The sequence below is a fragment of the Clarias gariepinus genome, chromosome 9 (genome assembly GCF_024256425.1).
Source record: "Clarias gariepinus isolate MV-2021 ecotype Netherlands chromosome 9, CGAR_prim_01v2, whole genome shotgun sequence".
Taxonomy (NCBI): Eukaryota; Metazoa; Chordata; class Actinopteri; order Siluriformes; family Clariidae; genus Clarias; species Clarias gariepinus.
This window is the reverse complement of record NC_071108.1, coordinates 2,873,741-2,900,133: the sequence shown is the minus strand read 5'-3', so window position 1 is coordinate 2,900,133 and position 26,393 is coordinate 2,873,741. Positions and strand designations below refer to the sequence as shown.

General features: G+C 39.0%; 3 protein-coding genes across 6 annotated transcripts in view; all 3 read left to right on the top strand.

Annotated features, from left to right (window-relative positions):
- The window catches only part of rgl1 (ral guanine nucleotide dissociation stimulator-like 1), a 37,111-nt gene extending 32,888 nt beyond the window's left edge, over positions 1–4,223 (top strand). For both annotated transcript variants that reach the window (XM_053503969.1, XM_053503970.1), the window contains exons 17-18: positions 17–131; positions 1,165–4,223. In XM_053503969.1, the coding sequence (XP_053359944.1) occupies positions 17–131; positions 1,165–1,352 (303 nt within the window). In that variant the 3' untranslated portion in view covers positions 1,353–4,223. The remainder of the gene's footprint in view (positions 1–16; positions 132–1,164) is intronic.
- A 2,271-nt stretch (positions 4,224–6,494) lies between these two features.
- Positions 6,495–14,823, top strand: plin3 (perilipin 3). The gene is made up of 8 exons (XM_053503141.1): positions 6,495–6,582; positions 9,241–9,327; positions 9,510–9,705; positions 10,021–10,103; positions 12,622–12,853; positions 13,299–13,666; positions 14,178–14,396; positions 14,595–14,823. The coding sequence occupies exons 2-8, from the start codon at positions 9,262–9,264 to the stop codon at positions 14,706–14,708; spliced, it is 1,278 nt and encodes a 425-aa protein (XP_053359116.1). The 5' UTR covers positions 6,495–6,582; positions 9,241–9,261; the 3' UTR covers positions 14,709–14,823.
- A 1,762-nt stretch (positions 14,824–16,585) lies between these two features.
- Positions 16,586–25,731, top strand: zgc:77486 (uncharacterized protein LOC405808 homolog). Of its 3 annotated transcripts, none has more exons than XM_053504929.1 (6): positions 16,586–16,698; positions 18,732–18,953; positions 19,330–19,435; positions 20,180–20,310; positions 20,467–20,574; positions 21,191–25,731. In XM_053504929.1, the coding sequence occupies exons 2-6, from the start codon at positions 18,803–18,805 to the stop codon at positions 21,337–21,339; spliced, it is 645 nt and encodes a 214-aa protein (XP_053360904.1). In that variant the 5' UTR covers positions 16,586–16,698; positions 18,732–18,802; the 3' UTR covers positions 21,340–25,731. The 3 variants fall into 3 exon arrangements, with proteins under 3 accessions (XP_053360904.1, XP_053360902.1, XP_053360903.1); XM_053504927.1 differs by having other exon boundaries at positions 20,177–20,310; XM_053504928.1 differs by having other exon boundaries at positions 16,603–16,698; positions 18,793–18,953; positions 20,177–20,310.
- The last annotated feature ends 662 nt before the right edge of the window (positions 25,732–26,393 follow it).

The following is a 26,393-nucleotide window of genomic DNA, read 5'->3' as shown; positions in this document are numbered from 1 at the left end:
CCGTTTTATTCCGCAGTTAACGAGCCAGGACAAAACCCCAGCGGTGATCAGCAGAGCCATGGCGAAACACAACCTGGACGAGGAACAAGCCGAAGCCTACGAGCTCGTCCAGGTCATATCAGACGACAGAGGTGTGCTTGTTTACATCAAACCTGATTAATCACTTTAGGACTCGTTTAAAACGTGCACTTTTACACTGTGGCATCTGGCGTATTATGTAACATTCTGTCCAGATGTGGATTTTACGGAATATATTAGAGACAATAAATGTTTTGATTCCTTTTTATGATGTCACTAGGTACTGTATAATGTTTTAAAAAATGACACATTTATTTGTTTTGTTTGGTTTATAAACAATGTTTTATGTATTGTGTTTGAAATTGTATAACAATCCCAATGTGTATAATTTCCACATAAAGAAACACTCTGGACTCAGCTGTTCTGCTTATACAGCCATTTCCCAAAAAGTATATAAACATTAATAACGTAACACAATCAGACATTTTAACAGTTTATCATTAAACGTCAGTGTTTTTGTTCGAGTTCTTGATTATCTGGAGCGGCCACGCCGTACATGTCTCTGTGTACAAACTGTTTCTGTCTAGTGTGTATATATATATAAGTTCATGCTGCAGCAAGGAAATCCTTTTTAAAGCCATGCTCTTACAGCGGTACCTCTGCATATGAATTGAATCCGTTTTGGGGGCGAGTTCCTAAGGTGAAATTTCATATTTTGAAACGCATTTTCCCATAGGAAATAATGTAAATGCAGATAATCCGTTCCAGCTGCCCAAAAATATTACCAATATTACCAATTTCCAACTCTATAATCATATTTTTTTGCAAACAAAAACAATAAAAACATTTAGAAAAGACATGTAAGTGAAGTAAAATATGAATTAAATAGACGATAAACCTTAAACTTAACCTTCATTTATGATTTCTTTTTGCAAACCAAACTAAGAGGCAGCTCCCTTTTCTTCTTAATAGCGTCCTTGCTAACATTCTTGGGACACATGGTGCTACGTCTTTACATATTTTTTGCATTTTGTGTATGATGACGATGGCGATTTCTCGTCCTCGTCCACATGATTTGTTTATTAGGACGTTATTCAGATAAAACCTGTTATTGAGCGTTGTTGTTTTTTCTCTCTGTGTTTTCAGAGCTTGTGATTCCCGACAACGCCAACGTCTTTTACGCCATGAACACGTCGGCCAACTTTGACTTCGTCCTGCGCACTCGCGGCTCAGAAGGACGGCCGGTGCAGCTGCGGTCCCGCTGCAGCTCCACGTTACCGCGCATGCAGCCACGCGCCAGCCTGTCTGTCAGGCTCAGCAAGGTCACACTTTGACCTTTGACTCCAGCCTGTGTCTGTGTGTACACATGTAGACATACAGAATGTCTCTCTTTAAAGCCGCTACATGAAGTGGACGGTCCGGCGATGCCTGTTTTAAGTGCAATGCTCTAAACAAACAAACAAAACAGACAGTATTTGAGGCCTCGTTCTTCGCTTATGCATTCACGGACCAGTGATGTTCTCATGACTCTGAAAGGCTAAAGCTGTACCTCTGAATGGATTTGCAAAACACTCGTGCTTTATCAGTATTCAGCTCTTATTGAGCGTCTCTCTCTCTCTCTCTCTCTCTCTCTCTCTCTCTGCCTTTACTCATGATGATGATGATGATGATAATGGGACACTTACGTCATTGGAAGTAATTAACAGGACCTATGATGTCATCGCCATGTGTATTTCTTCATGCCCTCGTGTGCACTTATGCTTAAGCGTCTGCAAGTTCCTCTCGGCGCCCCCCGCAGGCCCCAACGTGAGATTCACGGAACTAAATGACGAACGAAACACGTTCCGACCGGTTCCTGATCGTCCTCACTTACCGATATGAAGACTCGCCGACTCGGGATCACGGACTGGGCTGAGCTCTGATTGGTTGCACTTGTTAGTATTTAGTGAGAGGAAGTGAGGAATTGTATTAAAACGAGAAAAAAAATGTATTATTGTATTGAAAAATGTATTATTATATTTCAGTCTTCCACCTGACACTAGGAAAATATTAAGGTTCTTTTTTTTTTTTTTTGTAAAAAGTAGCTTTAACATAAAATTTAAAAAAGGAATTGGAAAGTTTTTTTTATTAATTTTCTGGTTCTAATTAGAATCCTGACTGTGAAGCGTTAAAGGTAACGGTGTGTCCACAGGTGACGTCCCGAGTGCGCCACGTCCCCCGTCTCATCCTGCATTTTCTTTCACTGATTCACTTTTTTTCATAGTTCATGTTTTGGTTCTGTCCCAGCTCCACGTGCACGATTTTCCTTTTATGCTTTTAGTGCTGATAGTTCAATTTAATAACGTGTGACGAGCGCATGAACGTGTGACGGCGTCATATCCCAGTGAAAAGTATAGAAAGCTGGTGTGTGGGCTTTCCCGATAGAGATCGACCTTATTGAATAAACAACAACAACAATGTGCGTTACCATGGAGTCGGGTTCGAATTACGCGCTCTATAGCTGTAAGGGTTTATACACGGAAATTAGCAGCGTTTTGCCTTTTTCAAGGTAGAACTGCACGAGAGCTCGGAATAACGACGGAGTGAAGTGAGGAAATGATTTAAGAACAAGTTAATGATGATAACAAACTAGAAATTAAAGGAGAATTTAGGATTAGGGACGTTTCAGGAAGCCCACGTCTAAGTAATTATTAAAAATACTTTTTTTTTTTCCACATCCTAAGTGTGTCTATTCAGAATTGACGAAAAAAAATTATTTGTCTGGTACCCAGCCTCATCTGATTTACGACTGAAACATTCTTACACAGTTTCACAGCACCGCAGTATCCAGTGACATTTACAGAAAAGTTGGGTTATATTAATAAATATGGCAGTTTTAGCTGTTTAATTACTCAAATGTATATTTCCTATTCATAATTTCATAATTTGTAATTATAAACGTTTAAATTAATCTTCACTAAAAAAAATTTTCTGTTGTTTTTCCACCGACTTGGAAGCACTGGGTTGTTGTTGTTTTTTTCGGTTTGGGTTTTTTTTTTTATTGGGAAAACAATGTTTTTGATTAAAAAAAAAAAAAAAAAAGTGCTATTTGTAATAATAATTTGTAAAATATACATTTATAAAACAAAGAAAGAAAGAATGGATTTAAATTTTAATTTTAAGAAATGCTGATATTTACAAGGACGAGTTGAACTTAATTTCGTAAAAGCTTCACATCGATTCGACTCTAATTAGAATAAACTCACTAAGCGGTGGAAGATTAGCATTAAAAGTTTTTTTTTCCTTGTAAAAATAACCTGGAAAATAAATTGGGGGAACAAACCTGATTTAAAAGCAAAATAAAACAGTCAAGTCATATAAAATCAAAATGAGAAATTAGTAATAGATAATTTATTGATATATACAGACCATGGTTGATCCTAGGGGGCGGAGCTTCATGTACATTTGAACAGCGAGTGTACCTGACAGTGTTTAAAAGCTCATCTGTCACACCTTTAATTAAAATGGAGTTTGTGTAGAAAAAGTAATTGCTGTTGTGACTCGTGTTTGTGATAAACAATGCAAAAAAAAAAATAACAATAATAATAAGACTGTGTTTATTTATACTGTGTATGAGGAGCTGGACCAGACCTAAAACTTTTTGAACTTTTTTTTTTTTCCTCATTTTTCTTTTTTCCCTTCTCACACACACACACGCACACTAAAGTAAATCTTTTCCATTAACGGTCCTACATGCATGTGTTTTTTTTTGTTTGTTTGTTTGTTTATTTTTTTTCACATATTGTTTTACATTTCCTAATTTAACACTAAATACTTGAGTTGTTTAGTATTTCCTGTTTTTTTTTTCTTCTGTATTCTTGATAAATCTCATCTCTCTAACACACACGCACACACTTACGTTTCAGCAGTTCTGGGACTGTCGCACATCAGGACGTGTTCACGCCTCGGTCACGTGTGTCATGTGTCACTTTGTTTAAACAGTATTTCAACTAATATTTTTATTAGAAAGTGAAATAAGAGTCTTCCAGCTTTTTTTCAGTTCCAATACAGCACTTGTGAATTTTCTTTTTTTTTTTCTTCACTGCCAAAGAATCTTTAATTGCGACACTTAGTGAATAAATTATTACAGTCATTACGATTTGAGAAAAATGTTTTTTTGTAATTGAGTATTAACTTTCTTGAATTAAACTGAACCTGAAGAACAAGCGATGCTCATCAGTTTATCATTCACTTCCAGCCTGAACTGTTTACTTGATCAAAATGTCTTAGAAATGTGCCTTGCGTAAGTATTGACCCCCTTGAACTTTTTTGTATGGGTTAATAGGTGTTAAAGGGCGTGGACCTAAATAAAAGAATTTAATTGCAATATTCAGACTGTGTAACACGTAAAAGATGCTTTTGCGTAAGTTTTCCTCCCCACCCCTTATTTTCCCCAGAAATATTTAGTAATTGTTTAAAGTCAGCTCGTATGTACAGTAATTAACACTTTCGTGCAAAAGGTTTAAAGTTTTATTTAAAGTTTTTTTGTTTGCTTTATTATCATTAAACATGATGTCATTAAAAAAAAATCTAAACATTCTATTTTTTAAAAAGGAACTGGAGTTTGCCATCAAGTAAAACCTGGTAAAACAATGTTGACAATGTTTCTGTACAAACAAAGATGCCGACAAACATTTGTTTTGTTCGTTTATTGTCAAAATTATTAAAATAAATAAAGGTTATTTTCTCTTTTTTTTTTTTACACAACAGAAATGAATGCAGTTTAGATCTGACATTATATAGTGTATTATTAAATAACCTCATAATGGTTAAAGTCTTTTTTATTTTGATTATTTAGAAATTTTGGACAGATGTGATCCAGCTGTTAACATCAGCCATGGGGGTGAAAACAGGATAAAGGTCTTAATAATGCTGGAACGGTACAGTGTGAAGGTTTGAGGCATTAAGGGAGTTCCTGGGAGGCCGGCGTTTCAGCTGTGAAGCAGGCAGACTGATCATGACTCCGGCGGACTAAGAGAACTTTCTACCTTGATGGTGTCCGAGCTTTAGTGCAACACTGGGATAAGTGCATTAGTGTAGCAGGAGATTATATAGAGACATAAAGAACTGAGATGCTTCTCTCTTAACTACAGTGACAGATATACTGTAACCTCCCTCATGAACAAAGTGTAAGGTCTTTACTGAACTCTCACTCACTGGTTTTGTTTTTTGTTGCATCTTTGCATCTAGAGACGACCGTGTGTGAAAATACCAGAAGATCAATCGTTTCTAAAACACTCAGACCAGCCACCCATGGCACGGGTACGATCTTGTGATGTTTGATGTGAATATTAATTAATTATTGATTTGTATCTGTGAGGTTTTATATGTCGTGCTGCTACATAAATGTGCTTAAAGTCTGATAAATGCATGACCTTAAAACTAGTAATAGATACTAATGATCAAATATAAAGTCATGATATATTATATTATTAGATATTATTAAAAATCGTAATACAATAGTAGACTAGCGTTAGTATGAGTATTAACTTTCGTGAATTAAACTGAACCTGAAGAACAAGCGATGCTCATCAGTTTATCATTCACTTTATAACTGAACTGTTTACTTGATCAAAAGTTTTTAGAAATGTGCCTTGCGTAAGTATTGACCCCCAATAGTAGACTAGCGTTAGTAAGCGTCGTTGACGGTTAAAGAGTTTATAGAAACAGTTAAAAGGTTAAAAGCTAAAAATAATCTGCTGATCTTTAATGTAATCAGTGATATTATTATTATTATTATTATTATTATTATTATTATTATTATTATTTGAGGTTGAAGCCCACGTACATGTCTGTGTGTCTCTCTGTACAGCAGAACTCTCTGTCTAACTTATTAATACAAAGAAATCCCATTCTGTAAGGTTGAGTATCTTACGCCTTGTTTACACTAAGTTGTCCTTCTTTGGTGCTCAGACAAATACACTCCCTGTTCGGTAATCGGAGAGTGAATCACAGATGAGAAATGGAAAAAGTAGATAAAAGGATAAAGATGAAGTTTTGTCTTAAAACCACTCCAGCGTGTTAAAATTCACTTATACCACTTCAGCGCTGTTATTTCAGCCAAAGTGAAAATATGAACTAATCCCAGTCAAAATATTCACTTTATCTTTTCTAATTAATATCTATTGGTGCAGGTGTTTGTTTACATTGAGACAGTAGGCAGAGATCTAAGGACTGTAAAAGCTTCACTAAACTTAGTCCGCACAGAAAGACAAACATTTATTTACGTACATTATTAATTATGTCACAACAAACAACAATATTCATGTAGTTATAAAAGTTTCTTTAAATTAGACTTAAATCTGTAAATAGATTGTAGTGACGATATGCTGTAATAACAGAGGATAGAATAACGGACTGAAGAACAAATGAAGCTTGGAGTTGGTGTGTCTCCATACAGGAACTGAAAGCTGATTGGTGGCTTGTGTGAAGCTCCGCCCCCTCCGGTCATGCCTTATTGCTCCATGTGGACTCCGGAGTTTCATTTCTGTTCGCCAGGACGAGGAGAGCGGGACACACTGACAGGTCAGTCTCACACACACACACACACACACACACACACAGCTGTGAGTTGGAGGTCACAGTTCCAGTTTCCAGTCTTTTCAATTCCACCGTGCTGTTTAAAGACAATAACATTTGTTGTTGAGTGAAAGTTAAAGTGTGTGTGTGTGTGTGTGTGTGTGTGTGTGTGTGCTCACAGGGCTGGGCTAGAAACCAGTCTGGGTTGGGTCAGAAACTTGTCCTGGCGTCTCCAGTCAAACAATGAAACTAAACAACAGAGTTAACGGGTTGTTAGTCGCAGAAATAAAGATCTTTTTCTTTTTTTTATATAATCATAAACGTGCCAGGATCAGCGTTTCAGAACTTACCTCCAGATCAATCCTCTCCTGAAACGTTGGGGACGAACAAGTGTGTGTGTTTTCACCTCATTTATCAGATCAGCCTGGGTTTCATAACACACACATATAATCCGCTTGCGTTGCGCCACGGACTCTGGAGCTCGAGGTTAAAGGTGACGAGCAGCGTTTCTTCATCCTGCCTCTTTATTTCTCCTCTGTGACTCGACGCACTCCAGACACCAAAGTGACCTCATAAATGACGAGCCAAAACTCTACTTCAACCAACACACAAACACGAACCTTTATCATTAACGTGACCTTCTGCAGCCTCCAAGATTCATTCTCAGAAGAGAATTTCTTCCTTAACTCTTTATTTTCAGTTTCCTCGACAGGTTCCTACATTACCCAGAATGCCACACAGTGCTGACGGCGGTGCGGAGTGTTTATTTATCTAAGAGTGGTGCGGCGGCGCTTTGGTTTTTCGTTATATCAAGATGTCTCACCTGCTTGAACAGATCTGTTTCCTCTCATACAGCGGATCGAGAGCTACAGTAGTTCACTGACTGGCTGCATTGCATTCTGGGATTCTGTATCCATGTCTTTCTACACTGGGTTCATTTCTCATCAGAGCGACACCAATTAACAGTTTTGTACAGATGTATTTCAGAGCGGAGTTTTACGTTAACATCCTCGTATAGAAAGATTATTTTCTTTGCACTTCTTTTGCTTGGGGAAAAAAATGACAACAATAAATAAAAAAACAATAGATATTTTACCAGACCCTGTATTAGACCTCTTCCAAATGGTTGAAATGTCACTTTATGGTAAAAGTGTTAATATATTTACAAACATCGAAAAACAAACAAGAAAAATCGAAACATTTTATTGTCAACTTTTTCTCAGCGCAAACGTTCATGGGTGTTGGATCCCCTTAATCTCTCCCCGTGTGATTAAAGACACAGTGATTCTTGTGGCTAATCTTTCGCAGCATTCCTCATCCGAATGGTAGAGATGGCTCAATCAGGTTGCAGACAACAAATTTCTAATAAGATTATAAAACAGTGTCTCAAAATCTGCTCTACCAAAAAGTTAAAGGTTCAACATTCTGTGGATTAAACTTTGGGAAGGTTTTGAGGATACAAGAAAAGAGGTGAGATATTCTGGACTATATAATAATCCTTTAAACCTTTAAGTAAGATGGTACAGTGGTGTAGCAGTTAACACTGTGGCCTTGCACCACCAGGGTCTGGGTTCGATTCCCACACCTCTGTGTGCATGGAGTTTGTACTGTACTGTATGTTCTCCCCGTGCTCGGTGGGTTTCCTCCGGGTACTCCGGTTTCCTCCCACAGTCCACAGACACTGTGTGTGTGTGCTTGTGTGCGCTGGGATGGACTAGATTGGCAGCAGGTCCAGGGTGTATTTCACCTCACGCCCATAGTCCACTGGGACAGGCTGCCAGCATCCCGCAACCCTGTACCAGGTTATTACATCATTCAGTTTGGGGAAATAAAAGAATAAAGAAATAAATCTAATCACATTATCTTTAGTCATCTGGTTTAATCCTGATAAAAACATCTCGACTGATAAGTTTATAATACGATTAATACGATAAGGGGTTCACTCAGGGTTACGTGTTCAACAGTTTGGACCCGAAATGTCTCAGGAGTTTATTTGTAAGTAAGTAATTAAGGAATAAAGCACTGTGTGTGTCAGGCTGCTGGAGGGAAATCATTAAAGACAGACTCACTCTTACCGTCCTGAGGATGATTATTTTCATATAGAAGCTCAGAATTTAGTAGTAATTTTATAATTGTCAGTTAAAGAACAATTAACTGTGATTTAGGAAACAAGTTAGTTCCTTCCATTAGAACGAGCGTATTGTGATTTTTTTTTTTTTTTTTTTTTAGGAAATGATCAGATTAGGATGCAGAATTCAATGTTTAAACCACACTAAGACTCAGACGTGAAGACGTTTTTTCTATCATGGCGTTACATTATTCATTTAAACTTCTTACAAATCGTAGATGTTTGGATTCTGTTTTTCTCTTCCAGCTCGTCTCTAATCTTTATTGTGTTGTTATCTGACGTTACGCTGAACTTTAACCCGTCGTACTGAGTTAAACGGAAAAAAAAAGACCTGACAGTGTTAGAACATACAGGATCACAAAACACTGTCTGCACTAAAACGTACAGAACCGACACACTAACCCTGACCCTGTCTCTCTCTGTCTCCTTACTCAGCGTGAAGTTAAAGGTCGATAGAGATCACCTTCTTTTGTGGAAGCGAGTGTTCTATAATCATTTTTTTTTACTATCATTAATGTTTTTTGTTCTGTTTTTAGGACACATTTTGGGACGTGATCATGGCTGAGGACGGAAATCACACTGAGATGGAGACGGAAGCACCTCCAGCGTCGCAGGAATCGCAGGTGAGGACGGGTCGGGTCAGATCAGGATGTGTTTTCTCTCACTCTGTGACATTGAGAGCGATGATGCTGAGCTGAATCAGATTTCCGATGTGAACCTGCTGTAGTCTACTGACTCGATTCTTCTTCTTACTTGCACGGTGTAACATTAAATTGTTTTCTGATGTGTGTGTGTGTGTCTTCAGAGTGTGATGTCGCGTGTAAGTAACCTGGCCCTGGTGAGCTCAGCGTGTGACGCCGTGTCCAGCGCATACAGCAGCACGAAGGAAAACATTCCCGTCCTCAGAGGAGTGATGGACGCGGCCGAGAGCGGAGTCCGGACCCTGAGCACCGCCGCCAGCTCAGGAACTAAACCTATACTGGACAAACTCGAGCCACAAAGTGAGAACTCCACCCAAACACACACCTCATACACACCTGACACGGTTATACTTTGCATTAGAGCAGAAGAATCTCCGTAAGTGTACAGTAAAGAGCACTGACACTGGAGACTCCTTCCATAAATGTCTCTTTAGGTCTTCTTTTTCCGTTAATCAGATGCTTTGGAAATTATACTATGTTATAATTAAAAGCCTCAGGTTCATGATGAACATTAATGCTATAGTGTGAAATAGTTTTAAAAAAACCTTATGCTCCCTATGACCTGGACATGCAGAATCTGTGGCTTATTTAATTCCTTCTTGATTGGCTTTGCAGTTGCCATGGTGAACGAGTACGCCATGAAAGGGCTGGACAAGATGGAGGAAAAACTTCCTGTCTTACACCAACCAGCGGACAAGGTAACACACCTCGCACGGGGGAGGATATACACACACTCATGATCCACGCCTGTCAGCCTGTTTTTCCCACGCTGTCACTTTGCCCGTGTGGTCATGTTGTCCCTAGCCATCATGTGTCCTTTTCCACGCCCCTGTTTACACCCCGTCTACACACCGGTTTCTCATTCTCCGCTGATTACTCTAGCATTTAAGCATGCACTACGCGCGGTATAAATCGCTTTTAAATTAAGTGTTTTTTTTGCTTTGATTCTCTCGCGTTTTGTTTTATTGCTTTCACGTTGCCAAGTTTCCTCCTTTTTTCACCTTTCGCCTCACATTTACATTTACATTTAGGCTTATCCAGAGCGACTTACATTTGTTTTATATCATCACACATCTGAGCAGTTGAGGGTTAAGGGCCTTGCTCAAGGGCCCAACAGTGGCAACCTGGTGGTTGTGGGGTTTGAACCTGGGATCTTCTGATCCGTAGTCCAATGCCTTAACCACTGAGCTACCCCTGGCCCGTTTGGATTCGTTTGGATTCGTTTGGATTCGTTTGGCTCACTCTTTGATTTCCCAGGTTTGATAATAAACTGCCCCCCTGCTCATTCTTCTCTCACCATTTAACACTTACTGAGATGAACTATGGCATCGGTGACCGAGAGCTTTTAGCCATCAAGCTTGCCCTAGAGGAATGGAGACACCGGTTAGAGGAGATAAAGGGCCCATTCCTGGTCTGGACACAAGAACCTGGAATACCTCAGGAGCTCAGGCTAGGCTTGGTGGTCAGTCTTCTTCACCAGGTTCAACTTCACCCGCTTATACTGCCTGGGATCAAAGAACTCCAAGCCAGATGCTCACTCCAGGCAATTCTCACCCATTCACGATGCCCCCACCAATGACACCATTATTCCCAAACTGGATATAAAAAACTAAGGTCCAGCAAGCCCTTTCCCATGAACCTGGACCCATTAATGTTCCTTTTCAACAGCCTCTTTGTTCCCCACACTCTCAGATCCTGGAATGGGCCCACAGTTCCAAACAGTCCTGTCACCCTGGCACTGCTCAAACCCTGACCCAAGTTCAGCAACGTTTTTATTGGCCAACTTTGAAGGAGGACGTCTCCAGCTCTGTAGCTGCATGTGACATTTGTCTAAGATATAAGCACGCTAATACAGCCCCAGCAGGTCTCTTCAGACCCTCCCACACTGCCCTCTGACATCGCACTGCACTTCGTCACAAAACTACCCTCTTCCGACGGTCACACCTGCATCATGACTGTAGTTGACCGGTTCTCCAAAGCGGCTTACTTCATTCCACTGCCAAAACTCCCATCTACCAAAGAGACTGCAGAACTCATGATTAACCATGTCTTCAAGCACCATGGTCTTCCAAAGGACATCGTCTCGGACCGGGGACAGCAGTTCACCTCCCAACTCTGAAAGGCCTTTTGCAATTTAATTGGGACCCCTCCTAGCCTGATTCCATCCCCAGTCAAACGGTCAGGCCGAGAGGAAGAACCTTTCTCTCGAGGTCGCCCTGAGATGCATGACTTCCCGGGACGCTACCTTATGGAGCAAGTTCCTACCCTGGCTAGAGTACGCTCACAACTCCCAGGTATCGTCATCTACTGGTGTGTCCCTCTTCCAGTGCTGCCTGGGGTATCAACCGCCCTTGTTCCCATCTCAGGAGGAGGAGGTCAGTGTTCCATCAGCCCAAGCTTTTATCGGATGCTGCAGAAGGACATGGCTGCAAGCAAGACGAACGCTGTCAGAGGTTGGCAGAAGATACAAGAGACAGGCCGACTGCAGGTGCTGTCAGGCTCCCAAGTACAGGGTGGGGAAGAGAGTCATGCTTGCGAGCAAAAACCACCTCTATAAAACACCTGTCGCAAACTTTCTCTCCGCTACAGTTCCTTGGCCCCTTCACCATCATTAAGTTAGTCAAACCCTGCGCTGTTAAGCTCTTGCTCCCCTCAACTGGGATCAATCCCACGTTCCACGTGTCCCAGTTATGCCGTTTCGCCTCATGTTCATTAAGAATCGATTCTCTCGCGTTTTGTTTCATTGCTTTCACATTGCCAAGTTTATTTTATTTCCTCGTTTTTTCGTCTTTCGCCTCACGTTTTGGATTTGTTTGCCCTGCTCTTTGATTTCTCAGCTTTAATCTTGCGCTTCCTTGTTATAACCACGGCTTTTGTTTCACTTTTTTTTTTTTTGGATTGTTGCTTCGTTGATTGATTTCTCAGTTACCGATCTCACGCTACCTCTTTTGACGACGGCTCTCGTTTTGCGATTTGGTTTATACGCTCCTCTAAATAATTCTCCAGTATTGACCCTTGCTTCTGCATTCCAACCACGCTCCTGTTTTTTACGCTGCGATCATTCATCCGCACTTGGATTTACCTCGTTCTGCTACGCCCCATGACACATTTAGTGTAACGGTATTTAAGGGCAAATAGTTTTTGTAATAGCATGATGCAAATATGTCTCTCATAATCTTAAAAAAAATGTGTGTGTGTGTGTGTGTGTGCTGGAAGCTGGTTTCCGAGACAGTGGGAATGGTGTACCAGTGTGTTTCAGGAGCGAAGGACGCAGTGATGGGGGCGATGATGGGGGGAGTGGAGGTGACCCGTACCGCCCTCAGCGGAGGTATTAACACTGTCATGGGGTCCCGCGTGGGGCAGATGGTCAGCAGCGGAGTGGGTTTGGCTCTGAACCGATTGGACGGACGCGTGGAGCAGAAACTCCCGCTGACTGAGACGGAGCTGGGTGAGCATTTGGTGTGATTATATGACGTGTTCTAGATACTGATTGGTCAGGAGGTGTTGATTGATTCTCTATAACAGCAGCTCTGACAATATGATCGTTTCTATAGTAACTGATCGTTCATGGTGGATGCTCCATTAAATGTGGTGAAGTTGTCCCTGTATGAGGACACCTGTGGAAGGAGTCTCCAGTGTCAGTAAAAGCCAGAGGTTTTGTCCTCAGGACAGAGATGAAGAGTAAATGGAGGGACTGTTTATAGTTGCTATAGCTGGTTTCATGGATGAAAGTAGACTATACGTAACCATAAATGGATAAATACTATGATGTATTGCTCTTTAATAAATAAAGAATTTGCAATCGTTGGCCGATCGCTGTGGCATAAGAATAATAAAACACTTTGAGACGTGCTGTTATAGAAAAACAATCAAGACTTTCTTTTTCTCTTCAGCCGCTGTAGCAGAGCCTCTGCCGAAGAACGAGCTCGAGACCTCCATGAGCAACGAAAGCGTGGCCTCCCAAAGCTCCGCCCCCAGCTACTTCGTGCGTCTGGGGAAGCTCTCGGCCCAGGTTCAGGAGCGAGCGCTGGAGCTGTCACTCATCAAAGCCAGCGCTGCCCGGGACGCCACGCACAACGCCGTCTCCCAAATCACCAGCACCCTGGACCTGCTGGAGAACATGAGAGGAGCCAAGACATTGAAAGGAGCGCAGGAGCAACTGCTCAAGAGGTGGCGGGAATGGAGACAGGAGGGGCAGGAGGAACACGGGGCAGAGGCCATGGAGCAGGACGGCCGTGAGGATGGCAAAGAGAACGGAGAGGTGAGGGAGCTCTACTTCATTCAACTCGTGATGTAACTCAGTGTGCCTTATTAAGATTAGAATAAACCAAATATAGGATTATTAAATTTTTGCCTGAATTAATGGTTTTATTTTTTAACATAAGCACATATTCCTATAAAGATGCAAAATATTTAAAAAAAAAAACACACAATTTTTTATATCTTTTTACTTTACTTACCACTAACGCAAACAAGTTTTGATCGGCTACTGGACGTACGCGCAACTGGATGTATGCACCGACTCAAAATGCTTCATGTTGGGGCAAATTTATTTCTACATTTGCAAGATGGTGCTTTCGTATACCCAGATACCACTGTATTATCTTATAATAAGAAATTATTACATTAATTTCCTCTTGCTATTGATCATTAATGTTTGCAGGATATTTATTTACTTCCTGCAAATACCTTTATATTTGGGGTGGGTGTACAAACTTTTGCACTCTGGTATGCTGTTTTGATTAGATTATTTTGTGTTTGTGTTTCTGCAGCAGCTGGAGTGGCGTGCCCTGTCCATGGTGCGCGCGCTGAGCGAGCAGCTGCACGTGGCGTGTTCGGGCGTGGTGTCCAGTGTTCAGGGTCTCCCCAGCGCAGTGCAGGAGCAGCTGAAGAGCGCACGGCACTCGGCCAAAGAGCTGCACTCGTCCCTCGGCAAAACCACCACGATTACACCAGTGCTGCTCGAACAGAGCCGGAACCAGCTCACACAGGTACAGAGAGTGGGAGAGAGAGAGAGAGAGAGAGAGTACTGTACTGTATACCTTAAATCACATAATATCCCCAAAGCTCTTCACTTCACTTATGTATAAGACAGTGGACCCTGACTATCGTCCTGCACATTGTTTTTAAATTATTATATTCTAAAAACGTAAGTGTGTAATATACAGTTTTTCTCCGTCTTCCACCAGGTGAGACAGTCACTGGACGGAGTGATGGACTATCTCCTGAATAACACTCCCCTCAACTGGTTGGTCGGGCCGTTCTCGCCCCAGCTGACGGAGCGACGGCCGGGCCCGGAGTAGCGCCTCAAAAATAACACCTTCAAATGTGCCTTAAATTATTGTCTGTAAACTCTTTCAGCTATACTGTGACCAGAAGAGTATCAGTGTAACGTTCAATAAACTCGCTAATCAATCATCCAGGTTGTCCAGTGACTACTGAATCATTTCACCTACTCTGAGTATCAGTGAATCAGTGAGTCGTTTGGATTCATCAGTAGTGAATCATTTGAGAATCACTTGTGAATTATTAGACTTTACTAAACATATACTGTATATACATGTGTATGTATATATATCCACTGTAGAATCACAAGTTAATTACTGAATCATTTGTTGTTTGCAGGGGAATTACATAAGACTTATTGTAAAATTACTAGTGAATTGTTTGATTTTATAATTAGTTAATCATTTAAGATTGCCTTTAAATTGTCTTGTTTTTCGAGGAAGCTGAGTGCCACGTGCAGACGAATACAACTTGTAAAATACCAAACTTTGCATTTTATGTTTGTACTTTTTAATTTAAAAAATCAGGGATCAACTTTATCACACAGATCTGTTTTTTCAGTGTTCTATGAACTCATTTTGTACAAAGTTAGTTTACACTGACCTGGGTGACAGGGTAGTGGTGGCAGTGGCGATATAGAGCATAACAACACTGGGATGTCTAATCACTGTACAGTATATATCTCCCTCCACGTGATGGGTGAGAGCAGGTCTGTACGGTCCGCAGTACTGAGGAGAGAGCAGCTGCCTGCCAAAACACACATTCACAACCAGTCACAGAAGCACTTTCAGCAAGAACACACATCTGATAATGTTATCACAGGGATATCAACAGTAGAAAAACTGCCAGAATTTGAGATAATTTCTAAAATTCTAAAGCTCTGACATCACTTGTTATTTCATTTATAATAATAATCATACATTTAATTTATATTACACTTTTCCATGTACAAAATGCATCATAACCTATTAAAAGACAAAAAATTTAACTTCCAAAAATATTAATTGTTTAGTGAAAGTATTGTCTTTTAAGGTGATTGAATTACTGATTAGTTATAACATATAAAGTAAAAGGCTTATCAATAGATAAGATTAATATTAGATTGATATTAGTCAACAAGGATTTTTAAAGAAAAAAGATATGAAAATACATAAAGTATAAAATAAATGTATTACCCACAAAAACTTGTAATCATAACTCAATCACAACAAAAACACGTAATAATAATAATAATAATAATAATAATAATAATAAAGACAAAATGATGTGTAAATATAATGTAAATTGTAAATATAACAATTAAACAACCAAGAACATTACATTTTACATACAATTGGAAAGAAATTAAGAAAAGAATCATGACGGATTAAAACAAACTTTGTAAACAATAAATGTTAATGTTATAACATAATAATAAAATGTTAAACAATTTTTTTTAAATATATAAAAATGCAAGCAAGATAATATCAATGAAAGATATCAATAAGAATGAAACAAATTACCATCAAATAAAACTGAATAATAATAATAATAATAATAATAATAATAATAATAATAATAATACCGTTAAAATGAATATTTTAATGTTAGAATTATTCCAATATTTTCATTGTGGCCTAAAATTTACATTAATAATGAAATTTAATTAAAATACATGTTCACAGAGCCCACTTCATAAACTTTTATTTCCTCCTATAGACTTCTCATAGAGGATTCCTGCACTGGAGTTTCTAACCCTAGAATGCTCCTTTGTGACCTGCATTAAGGGTTGCGTCTGAAATGTTATCAATCTGAACACCTAGTGCACTACGTAGGCTGCGAATTGCGTTCTTTCGTCTTCTACGTAGTGTGCTCCCTCACAGGGTACATTGTTTATTCGGGACGAGGCCGGCACTGTTGTTCTGAGTGACGGGCCGCTCGGCGCTGCTAAAGGCCGCGTTAGCACCGAGCTGGTGATTAGCTACGGATTAGAGGTCGACTTTATATTCCCTCCAAACCGAATTAGAGGTAAACACCGAGGTTATTTAATGATCTTATAATATTATTAAGACCAGGATGCCTGTGTGCAACAAGAACTTTAATTATAAGTTGTATATTTTTCGATAAAAAATATGTTTTGTTTTGCTAACTAGCCTTTACAGCTAATGCTAGCGCTTTTGCTCTTACCGTTATTATCAAAATACACTCAGAGGTGAGGTTTATATTGATTATGATAATCGAAAACATTAAATTCCTGATTTTTTATAGAAAATATCATTATATTATATTAGCTAATTTTATTTTACCAACAAACAGCTGTTTAGCTAATAGTGAAGATGATTGATGGCACGCGCGCCAGGTTTATGTGATAGAACATAGAAAGGTATTTTCTTTCTTTTGAGTTTTTTTGAATTTTATAATAATGTTATATATCTGAATACACAAAAAACACGCAATCGTTTCTTAATTACATCTAGTTATTAGTTATAGATAGATACCTTATTTACCTTTATCTTTTGTTTTATACACAAAATAAATAATAGTAGTTAATATTATTTTTTTAAACATTTTATTTCTGTTCTTTTTTTCCCCCTTCAAATTATATAATGTTTTAATTTGCAGACCCCGGGCAGTTTGAACGACATGTCTTGATTGTGATGTAACTCAGTGGTTTTGTTTATTAAATCAATGTCAAATTTAGTCACGTGATCCACTTCAGGGAGAAATACAAACTCTTATCGTTTTTGTTTTAGATTTATTGAAACGTCTATATCATTAAAATATTAAAAAAACTAATAAGTCTGGGTACAGTTTTAAAGTAGTTGGAAATAATGAATAAAACAAACTGTGTTGTGCTCTTGTAGGAAACTAATCAACTTCAGTGTTGTGTGATGAAGTACAGTCAGTGTTGATACACATGAGTTGATTATGTTCAAAAAACGACATGACACTGAGTGCTTAATTTCTCTTATAAATAAAGCTGTATTGAGCTAATTACAGAGTGACATGTTGTACCTTTAACGCAAGTCTAGCCAAATTCAACTGAGTATAAATAATAAACAGTAGTGTTGCATTAAATATCTACTCTGCCTGGAAAAAAAATTCCACACTTTTAGATTTTATTCAGTCACCTTTACCTTTGATCACACACACACACACACTCTATGGTGTCCAGTTCATGTGTGGAAATGATTCCTCATGACCCCCGTGCCACCCTTTCACAATCTGAGTCCTGGAATATGTCTGTTCCCTCTCATTCAATACATTCAGGTTGTCAGCTGACTTCATTAAATATTGCTGAGTCTAGACCTGAGCGACGGAATCAACCCCAGTTCATAACACTCCATAGCCTCCAGAGGCTTGAACAGTGGACACTATGCATGCCCTATGCATTACTTCATGCGCTTTACTTCTTACCCTGACGCAGCCATCGCGCCGGTATAGGCTTAATCCGGACTCATCAGGTCACATGACCTTTTTCTGATCTTTAAGCTCCTTAGCAAACTGAAGCCTTTTTTCCAGATGTGTTCCACTAACAAGTGGTTTTCTTATGGATACATACATAACTTCTCATCACATTGTGTATGTATGGAAATTCTTATCTTCTTACTTTCACTAGTAAACACAGCTCTGATGTCTACTGTTGATTTTTTTTTTCTAATTATTTATTTATGTACTTATTTTTAACCACGCTACTTCACCAAGCGTCTTTTTTCAGTGTCATAGAACTTTTATTAGGAAGCACAGCGGTACACAAGTTGTTTAACATTCTTCTTTATTTTAGTATTTTTTTTATCAAATGCACTGTAACAGTCAGGATTATAGTAATTTTGCTAATACAACATAATACTAAATGGCACTTTACTTTTTTGTTGTGGTAGTCTGAATGTGTTCAGGAGAAGTTGTTTTTGCTACCGTGCTCCGATTAGCTCCCTTGCTCCTCAGTACCGAGGGGCGCAGGGTGTGACAGTTGTGTTCTACAGTTCATGAACAAGGAGAAACACAACTTCCTTGAAAGACTCATACGCTGATTCTAACAAACCATCTCCGTTATCTCCCAGACCTACCCTCTCCCATCCCCCCCACTCTTCACCCCGTCCCTTTATTTTTTTCCCCCTTCAGAGAGCAAGCGATGGCTCAGGAGACGAATCAGACACCCGTGCCGATGCTCTGCACGACGGGGTGCGGTTTCTACGGAAACCCCCGGACCAGCGGCATGTGCTCGGTCTGCTATAAAGAGCACCTGCAGAGGCAGCAAGCGGGTGGGCGGAGCAGTCCATCAGGTGAAAGCGAAATAAATAAAGATTTTTATATATATATATATATATATATATATATATATATACACACACACACACACACACACACACACTTTGTGTTAAATAACTGATTTAATTGTGTTTTTTTTATTGTTTTTGAGACTCCCCTATAGATTTATTTTCAATGTCAAGATTTAGGATTAATGTTCTCTACTTACACCATGTACAGCATGTTCACCTTATCAACCGCTCTGTACGCCATCTTTTCATTACCTGGGTTTCTGGGTCACATAAAAAAATTCTAAAAGCATTTTATCCAATCAGGTAATTAACCAAGCTTGTGTTGTGATGTTCATGTCTTGTTTCTTGTCGTTATTTTTATTTTTAAATCTACCTGCAGCCGCCACTTCTCCGTCAGGGTCCACAGGAACCCCTGCTGTAACCGTGGAGACGGATCCTAACACAGACGCCGTCTCAGAAACTGTGGCTCCTCCCGAGGAGACGAGGTAGAACAACGACTTAAATCTTTAAAACTTTACACACACACACACACACACAAAACTTTACTTTGGATTTCTTTGCTTCTGTTTGGTTTCACACCACTCTGAGTATGGGCAATATAAATAAAATTATTGTGATATTTTAAAGAAATTTTTACAGATATGCATGAGGATGTTTAGGTGTAGTTAAAATGAAACAAAAAAGAATGTCTACGACACATCTGGAAAAATAAATTGTATAATTGTATCGATATTAACTTATTTTATTCTGCAATTGCATAAAAGTCTTTATTCCACAACTACCTGTTTATTATTTTTATAGGTTAAAAAGATGAAGCTTAAAATTTGCTCATGCTTGTCCCTAGTGGCAGTAATGTGTAATAGCAGATAAACTGATTCGTCTGATTACGTGGAGCTTGATGTAATAATTTTACAGCTCACATACGTCCATCATATCAGCATGACCGAGAGATTAATTATAGGAAACTGATAAAGCGGTAAAGAGTTCAACGATCACTAACGTAATGTCACATTTACAAAACCAGCAGTGGAAAAGATGAAGAAAGGAATGAATTTTCATGCCATCGCAGGATTTCTAACACGTGATCGGATCATTGAAATGCACAAGTGCTCATAACCTTTTAAAAATGATATTTATTTAAAGTTTGTTGCTGTAACTTGTCCTGAGGTAATAATGTAAGTGTGTGTTTTTTTTTTTTTTTTTTTTTTGTTAATTTTTTTTTATAGCAGCTCATCCAGTCCCGTCACTCAGCAGATGACGGCCATGAGCATCTCCCAGGATGCCGCAGCAGCAGCTACTGACTCAGACCGACCCGACGGTGAGGAGGAAGACGAAGACGAAGGATCGTCCAAAAGCACAGGCCGGTGTTTTTTTTTTCTTCCTTTTTTTTTTTTCGTTTGCATGTTTTGTTTGTTATATGTTTCTTTTTTTTGTTATATTTTAGGAACAGAGCACAGAGAGGGGGGAGAAAGCAACACGATTCACTTGTATTTAATTTATAAATTTTGTGTTTCAGGTCCGGCCACAGAGGCAGCGCAGGCCTCATCAGATGGAGAGCAGACGCCCGACAAGAGCAAGAAGAAGAACCGATGCTTCACCTGCAGAAAAAAAGTCGGCCTCACGGGTAAGTTAGAAAGGAAAACTATGGATGCTCTGGAATAAATGTGGAAATTTACTTTTTATTTATTTATTTTTATTATTTGAACGTTACTTAAGAAAAAAAAAGTGGTCGACGTGGGCAAATGATTCTCTGTCTGTGAGGAGACAGTTAACATTTACGTAAGGAGTCTCCAGTATCAGTGCTTTGTAACAGCTTTCCGGAATCTTCAGGATGCTTAATGGTCCTCGGTTACCATGTCAGATCAGGAATTAAATAAACTGCTTTGTTAACGTTAAACATAAAAACTACAAAAATAATTATTAGTAAAATATAAAACCATAATCTAAGCTTTCTAAGTTGCCTCTCTCTCTCTGCCTTGTTCTACTGCTCTGCTTTTTCTGTCTTTTGTGTTTCTCATTGCCTTGCCTTTGTCTCTTACCCTCTTATCTCTCTGCCTTCTTTCTATCGCTCTCTGCTTTTCTCTTCCTGTCTCTCATTGACTTTGTTTCTCACCTCTTGCCCTCTTTCTCTCTTCCTTTGTCTGTCTCTCTATTTCTCTGCCTCGTTCCATCGCTCTCTGCTTTTTTGCCCTTCTATGTCTCTCAATGATTTTGTCTCTCACCCTCTCCTCTGTCTCTAGGCTTTGACTGTCGATGCGGTAACCTGTTCTGCGCCGTTCACCGCTACTCGGACAAACACGACTGTCCGTACGACTACAGAGGAGCGGCGGCAGCTCAGATCCGTAAAGAGAACCCCATCGTCGTGGCAGAGAAGATCCAGAAGTTATGAAGACTTGACTTACAAAGAAAATCGAAAAACTAAAATGAGGATTGTGTTTGACCTGCGGGCTTTATCATAGCAATGGTGACACCGATTTCTGACACGGCTCCGTTTCTCTGTGGTAGGAAGCAGCAGCGCCGCACACGCCTGCTCTAAAAACCCAGCGATTTCCCCACCTCTCTTTCTCTCTCTCTCTCCCTCTCTTTCTGAGTGACAGAACAGTGTGTGTTTGCGTGCGTATGTGTCTCTTTGTACGTGTGTGTGGTCGAGAGTCAGGGGGAGGGTCTTGTAGGGGTTTTTCTTTGTTTTTTTATGGGGGGGAGGGGCGGGTTTATGTTTTCTTTTTTCTGTATTTATCAGTGTGAACTTTGGGAAAAGTGACGCCGAGGTTTACGAAGGGGTGTTCATTTATTATTTTAGTTCTTTTATGATTTTTTTTTTGTGTGATCGATTTATCAGAGCTTTTCTTTCACTTATAATTAATGATCGAGTGAGTGACAATTTCTTTTCCTTTTTTTCCTCTCTTCCTGTTTTAACGATCGTGTGAAAGCTTTTTCAGAAGATCTATATTAATATATTGTAGTTAGATCAAGTTGTCTGATCGAATCCTATTTATTATTATTTTAAATATATATATTTTTTAGTTTCCGTTTGTGCGAGTTGTGCCGGAGGCGTGTGGACAGAGGAAAGGGGAAAAAAACAAAAACTTTGTTGTCATTAATCTTTGGATTATATGGCATGCTTGAGCCGCAGACAAGACTCTAACCAAAGCGCAGCATGACGCGGATGATCCGAGCACAAATGGGAAAGGATTGTTTGTTTTCTTTTTTTTTTTTTCTTCTCATTGACCACAAATATTCCTGACCACCAGCAAACGCCGGACTCATAGAAACACAGTCTGTTATGTGTTTTCTTCAGCTCTGTGCATACACACTCACTCACACACATACACAGGGTGTACTTTGATGATGTCACAAATGAAGTAGTCACTGCTTCCAGGAAGACAAGAGAATCTTCACGTGAGCGAATGGCTACTTAGCAGTGCGACAAAGCATGTGACGATCACATCGCGCAATATCGTTCTTACCCCATCCCCCATCGAACATCATGATGTGATCATATCAAGCCGTTTTTGTATATTCTATGTCGAAAGTGTGTGTGCGCGTACATACCACATGGCTACTTTACTTATAACCAGCTTAATGAGAGCGTGACGAGGTTAGCGCTCAAAGTTGTCCATTTGCTAATCTGCTACTCGTCCCGGAGCAGAGGAATGAAGGACAAGTGTGTATCAGGGTGGGGAGGGTTATTGCGTATTTAAAAAAGAAAAAAAAAAGGGCTGAAGCAAATGGGGCGTGGTCACAGGGGACAGGTAGTGGGAGGAGTTTGGTTGCTGGGTTTCTACAGTATTTGTCTTTTTTACGTCATCGTATAGTTTCAAGATCCAGAATGCAATGGTTAGTAGGTGTCTGTTTCTTTTCTTTTTTTAAAATTCTTTTTTTATGTCTTTAAACACAACGTGACAAGGTTAGACTTCAAACAAAATAATAATAATAATGTGATTGATGTGACCCGTTTTGCATAAACGTGGAAATAATGTGAGCGCATCTCCCTATTTTTACACATCTATTTCCTCTACTTTTATTTTTGATTCTTTGTTGGCGCTCCTAACTTTTAGCAGAATCCGAGCTATCCATCAAACAACAGGGCGGGGTCTTGCATCTTGTTGTTAACCCTTTTTTTGTTTGTTTGTTTGTTTGTTTTTTTAAAACAATAGCATCGGAGTGCGTTTGTACAAACGCATCTTTCGGTATTAGAAGTTTTATAGTTTGACTTAATGCTTTTGAAGTTTAAAAAGCAGTAGACTGTGACTCGTCCCATCCTTACCGTTTAATCTTTTAAGATTTTAAATACTTTTTATAAAGTATAAGGTATATATATATTTTATAAAGCATTAAGGTAACAATATAATATCTTGTTCCATTAATTATGTATTGAACTTTCACACACTTCTTGTACTGCTTCAAGCTGAAGCTGAAAGAGTAATCATGTCACGAATCTTTAGTCAAAAAGCCATATCATATCGAGCAATGGAGAAAATCTATATAGTTATTTACAAATAAGACATAAATATGAAGCACCGGAGTTTTGAACACACCAGCGTTAAATCACGTTCAGGAGTCACATAAAGAGTCGACCTGTGTGCAAGTAAAGTGTCGCTTTTACAAGAGTCAGGATCTCTAGATCTCGCAGCATCATGGGAGAAATGAAATGAAATCCGAAGTCTGATTATTAAAAAGTCTGATTATTAAAAAGTTTCTCAAACATGTGACCTAGCAACCATGAGTAAGCTTTTTTGTTTATAGTTTTTTTTTTCCCTTCCTTTAAATGGGAAGAATATACGGCACTGCTGCAGCTCTGTCTAGAGGAGAGCGCCCCCTCCAGACGCCAATGAAAATGGAAAAAGGGTGGGAATGAGTCTGAGAAGCGACCAAGTCAAACACTTTAAAGTCTGCGTAGAGTTGTGAAACGGTCGTAACGTTTTAACCCCAAGACTTAAAGAGTGAAGCAGACTTGAGCTCCTGTAGTGTTTAATTGATCAGTTAGCGTGTTTATCTTCACCATCAACATGAGCCTCCTCTTTCTCCTCCTCCTGTTGTTGTAGTTGAAGCAGTTCCTCTATGAAAGCCTTGTGTTGCTGGAGAGGTTCAAATGATCTGGACTTGGTTAGTGCGGTCTCCTCCTCCACCTTCAGCTCGTCACTCTGACTGCTTGTAATGTCTGTGCTTTAGGTAAGAAACCACATGGAGTCAGAGCTCCTTTGCTGCGTACATTTGAGACAGTTTGTGTTCCAGTTTGGCTACTACACGCATTTAACTTCAGCGCCTGTAGTAGAGAGCCGACAGGTAACACCAACGCCCTGGAGTTGAGCTCCTGTGACTGAGCCGTCCATGCATACTGCTGATAGATGAGGGGTTTCCAAAATGCATAAGAAACTGCTCGGTTTCTTACTTTCCTACTTGATCTAAGACCAGAGAATTTATTTTTCTTCCATACAGTCCTGCTTTGTGATTTGTTCAATGAACATCTTCTCATTTCTAGCATTTGCAGAGTTACTGATATCACTTCTATTTTGTATTATTATAATAGTTTTTTTTTCTTCTCGGTTGCTTGTTCATGGCCACGTTTGTATGATGCTGTGTTTTCTAGCAAATTCAGATTTCTTTCAGGAGCAGGTGTAGTTACATTGAGAGATAATAAACACACTGCACACAGGTCGACTCTTCGCACAGTTAAACCCCGCCTCACGAATTTTTTACCTCAGGAACTGAAATTTTGAAAAGAAATTTGTATCTTCAGCATACGAACGAGCCGAACCTAACGCCAGGTAACGTCATGCGTACGTCCGGGAGCCGCTCAAAACTCGTTCGCGTCAGTGGAAACCCAAATAAAGCGAGTTTACAAATTTTTACACAGATTTTTCAGTCAGCGAACGCGTCAATGCACGGTACCAACGTTTGCTTAATTTTAATCGATTTATCACACTTTAAAAAAAACATTTTTTTACGTGGTAATATTTTTGGCTGGCTGTAATAAATCATCTGCATTTACATTATTATTATGAGAAAATTCATATCGGATATTGTATCATTCAGCTGTAACTAAAAGTGTGACTTTTGATGGAGAATTTAGCAAACTGTACAGAGAGTGTAGATGATCCACGAGCTCTAATCCGAATCCAACTGCATTTCAGTTCCAGGTTCTAACGATAATACAAAATACCGAAATGTTTAAGTGGGGGTAAATACTTATGCACATGTTATTATTAGGTGTGTTCTGCTAATCATTACTGATTTTGTTATAAATCTGTTCACACTTAAACAGAATTACTGGAGTATGATTATCAGCCGATCAACATATCAGTTTTTGTTTTGTTTTTTTAATTAAAACATGATGTCATGCAGCTCTGTTATTCCCACCAATTGTTTAATAAATAAAAAAAGAAAGGAAAATAATGACTAAACTGAATGTAATTGTTTTTTATTAGTACAGTAATGCGATACGCTCGCACCTCCGTTCTTAAAAACAACCTTCTCCTGCAACACCTCTGTTTGTTGTTTTATCCAGCTGACCTGTGTGTGTGTGTGTGTGTGTGGAGGAGGGGTAAACGTTCTAAAGCGATGTCTAAAGGCGGAGTGTTGTGGTTTTTTTTGGTGCTCGTTTAAGCCATATGTCTTGTTTCTTGTTTTGTCCCCCCCCCCTGCCAGTCCTCCGTCTCTCACACCGTCCTCCATACTCACCACCGACTTTTATTTTATTTTAGTGTTTTTACAATTTAGGATTTTTTTTATGTGTACGTACAGTATAAACACAATACAATTAAAGTTTATTTTAAAATTATTCTCGCTGTGGAGTTTTATGTATTTTCCTCCCTCAGACAGAGGTGTGTTTCTCCCTGGCGTGTTGGATGGAATTTCAGTGTTTATATTATTTTTTAAAACTTGTTTACATCAAGGTTAAGCAGTGTGATATCATGACATGTTTCTAAATATACTTTTCTAAAACTTCTTATATTGAAATAATTTAGAATTTTAACAATAGTAAATTCTTATGGTTTTTGTAGTAAACTTTTCAAATTGTAGAAATTTGTAAAAAAAAAAATGGATAATGATTAATTTAAAAACAATATAAAACTTAAAACTGAGAAAAATTAATATTAAAGTTTATTATACTATGGTGTGGCCCAAAGTTTTGCCGTCTTAGGTGTTTCTCCTTATCTTAAAATAGTTTTTCATTTCAGACCCAAGATGTCTTCATTTTTCTGGATGTAAATATAAAATTTAAGGGTTTGTTTAATTAAACTAAAAGAAACTACATTAAACTTTCATTGAAGTTTTGGTCATTTTAGTCATTATCTTCATGTTTCCGGTGCACGTTTGTGAAAAAAAATACCTGAGGGGGAAAAAAATTCTCTGCTTTTAGTTGCTTTGAAGGAATCATAAAACCTTTGATTTGTTTACATTCCAGTGCATGAGCTGTTACTATGGAAACAATAATGTTTT

Excerpts from the sequence above, each read along its gene's own strand:
- plin3 (XM_053503141.1), top strand. The coding sequence starts at position 9,262 with ATGGCTGAGGACGGAAATCACACTGAGATGGAGACGGAAGCACCTCCA. Across the intron at positions 9,328-9,509 it reads CAGCGTCGCAGGAATCGCAG|AGTGTGATGTCGCGTGTAAG; the intron begins GTGAGGACGGGT and ends GTGTGTCTTCAG. Across the intron at positions 14,397-14,594 it reads GCCGGAACCAGCTCACACAG|GTGAGACAGTCACTGGACGG; the intron begins GTACAGAGAGTG and ends GTCTTCCACCAG.
- zgc:77486 (XM_053504927.1), top strand. The coding sequence starts at position 18,803 with ATGGCTCAGGAGACGAATCAGACACCCGTGCCGATGCTCTGCACGACG. Across the intron at positions 20,311-20,466 it reads AGGATCGTCCAAAAGCACAG|GTCCGGCCACAGAGGCAGCG; the intron begins GCCGGTGTTTTT and ends TTTGTGTTTCAG. Across the intron at positions 20,575-21,190 it reads AAAAAAAGTCGGCCTCACGG|GCTTTGACTGTCGATGCGGT; the intron begins GTAAGTTAGAAA and ends CTCTGTCTCTAG.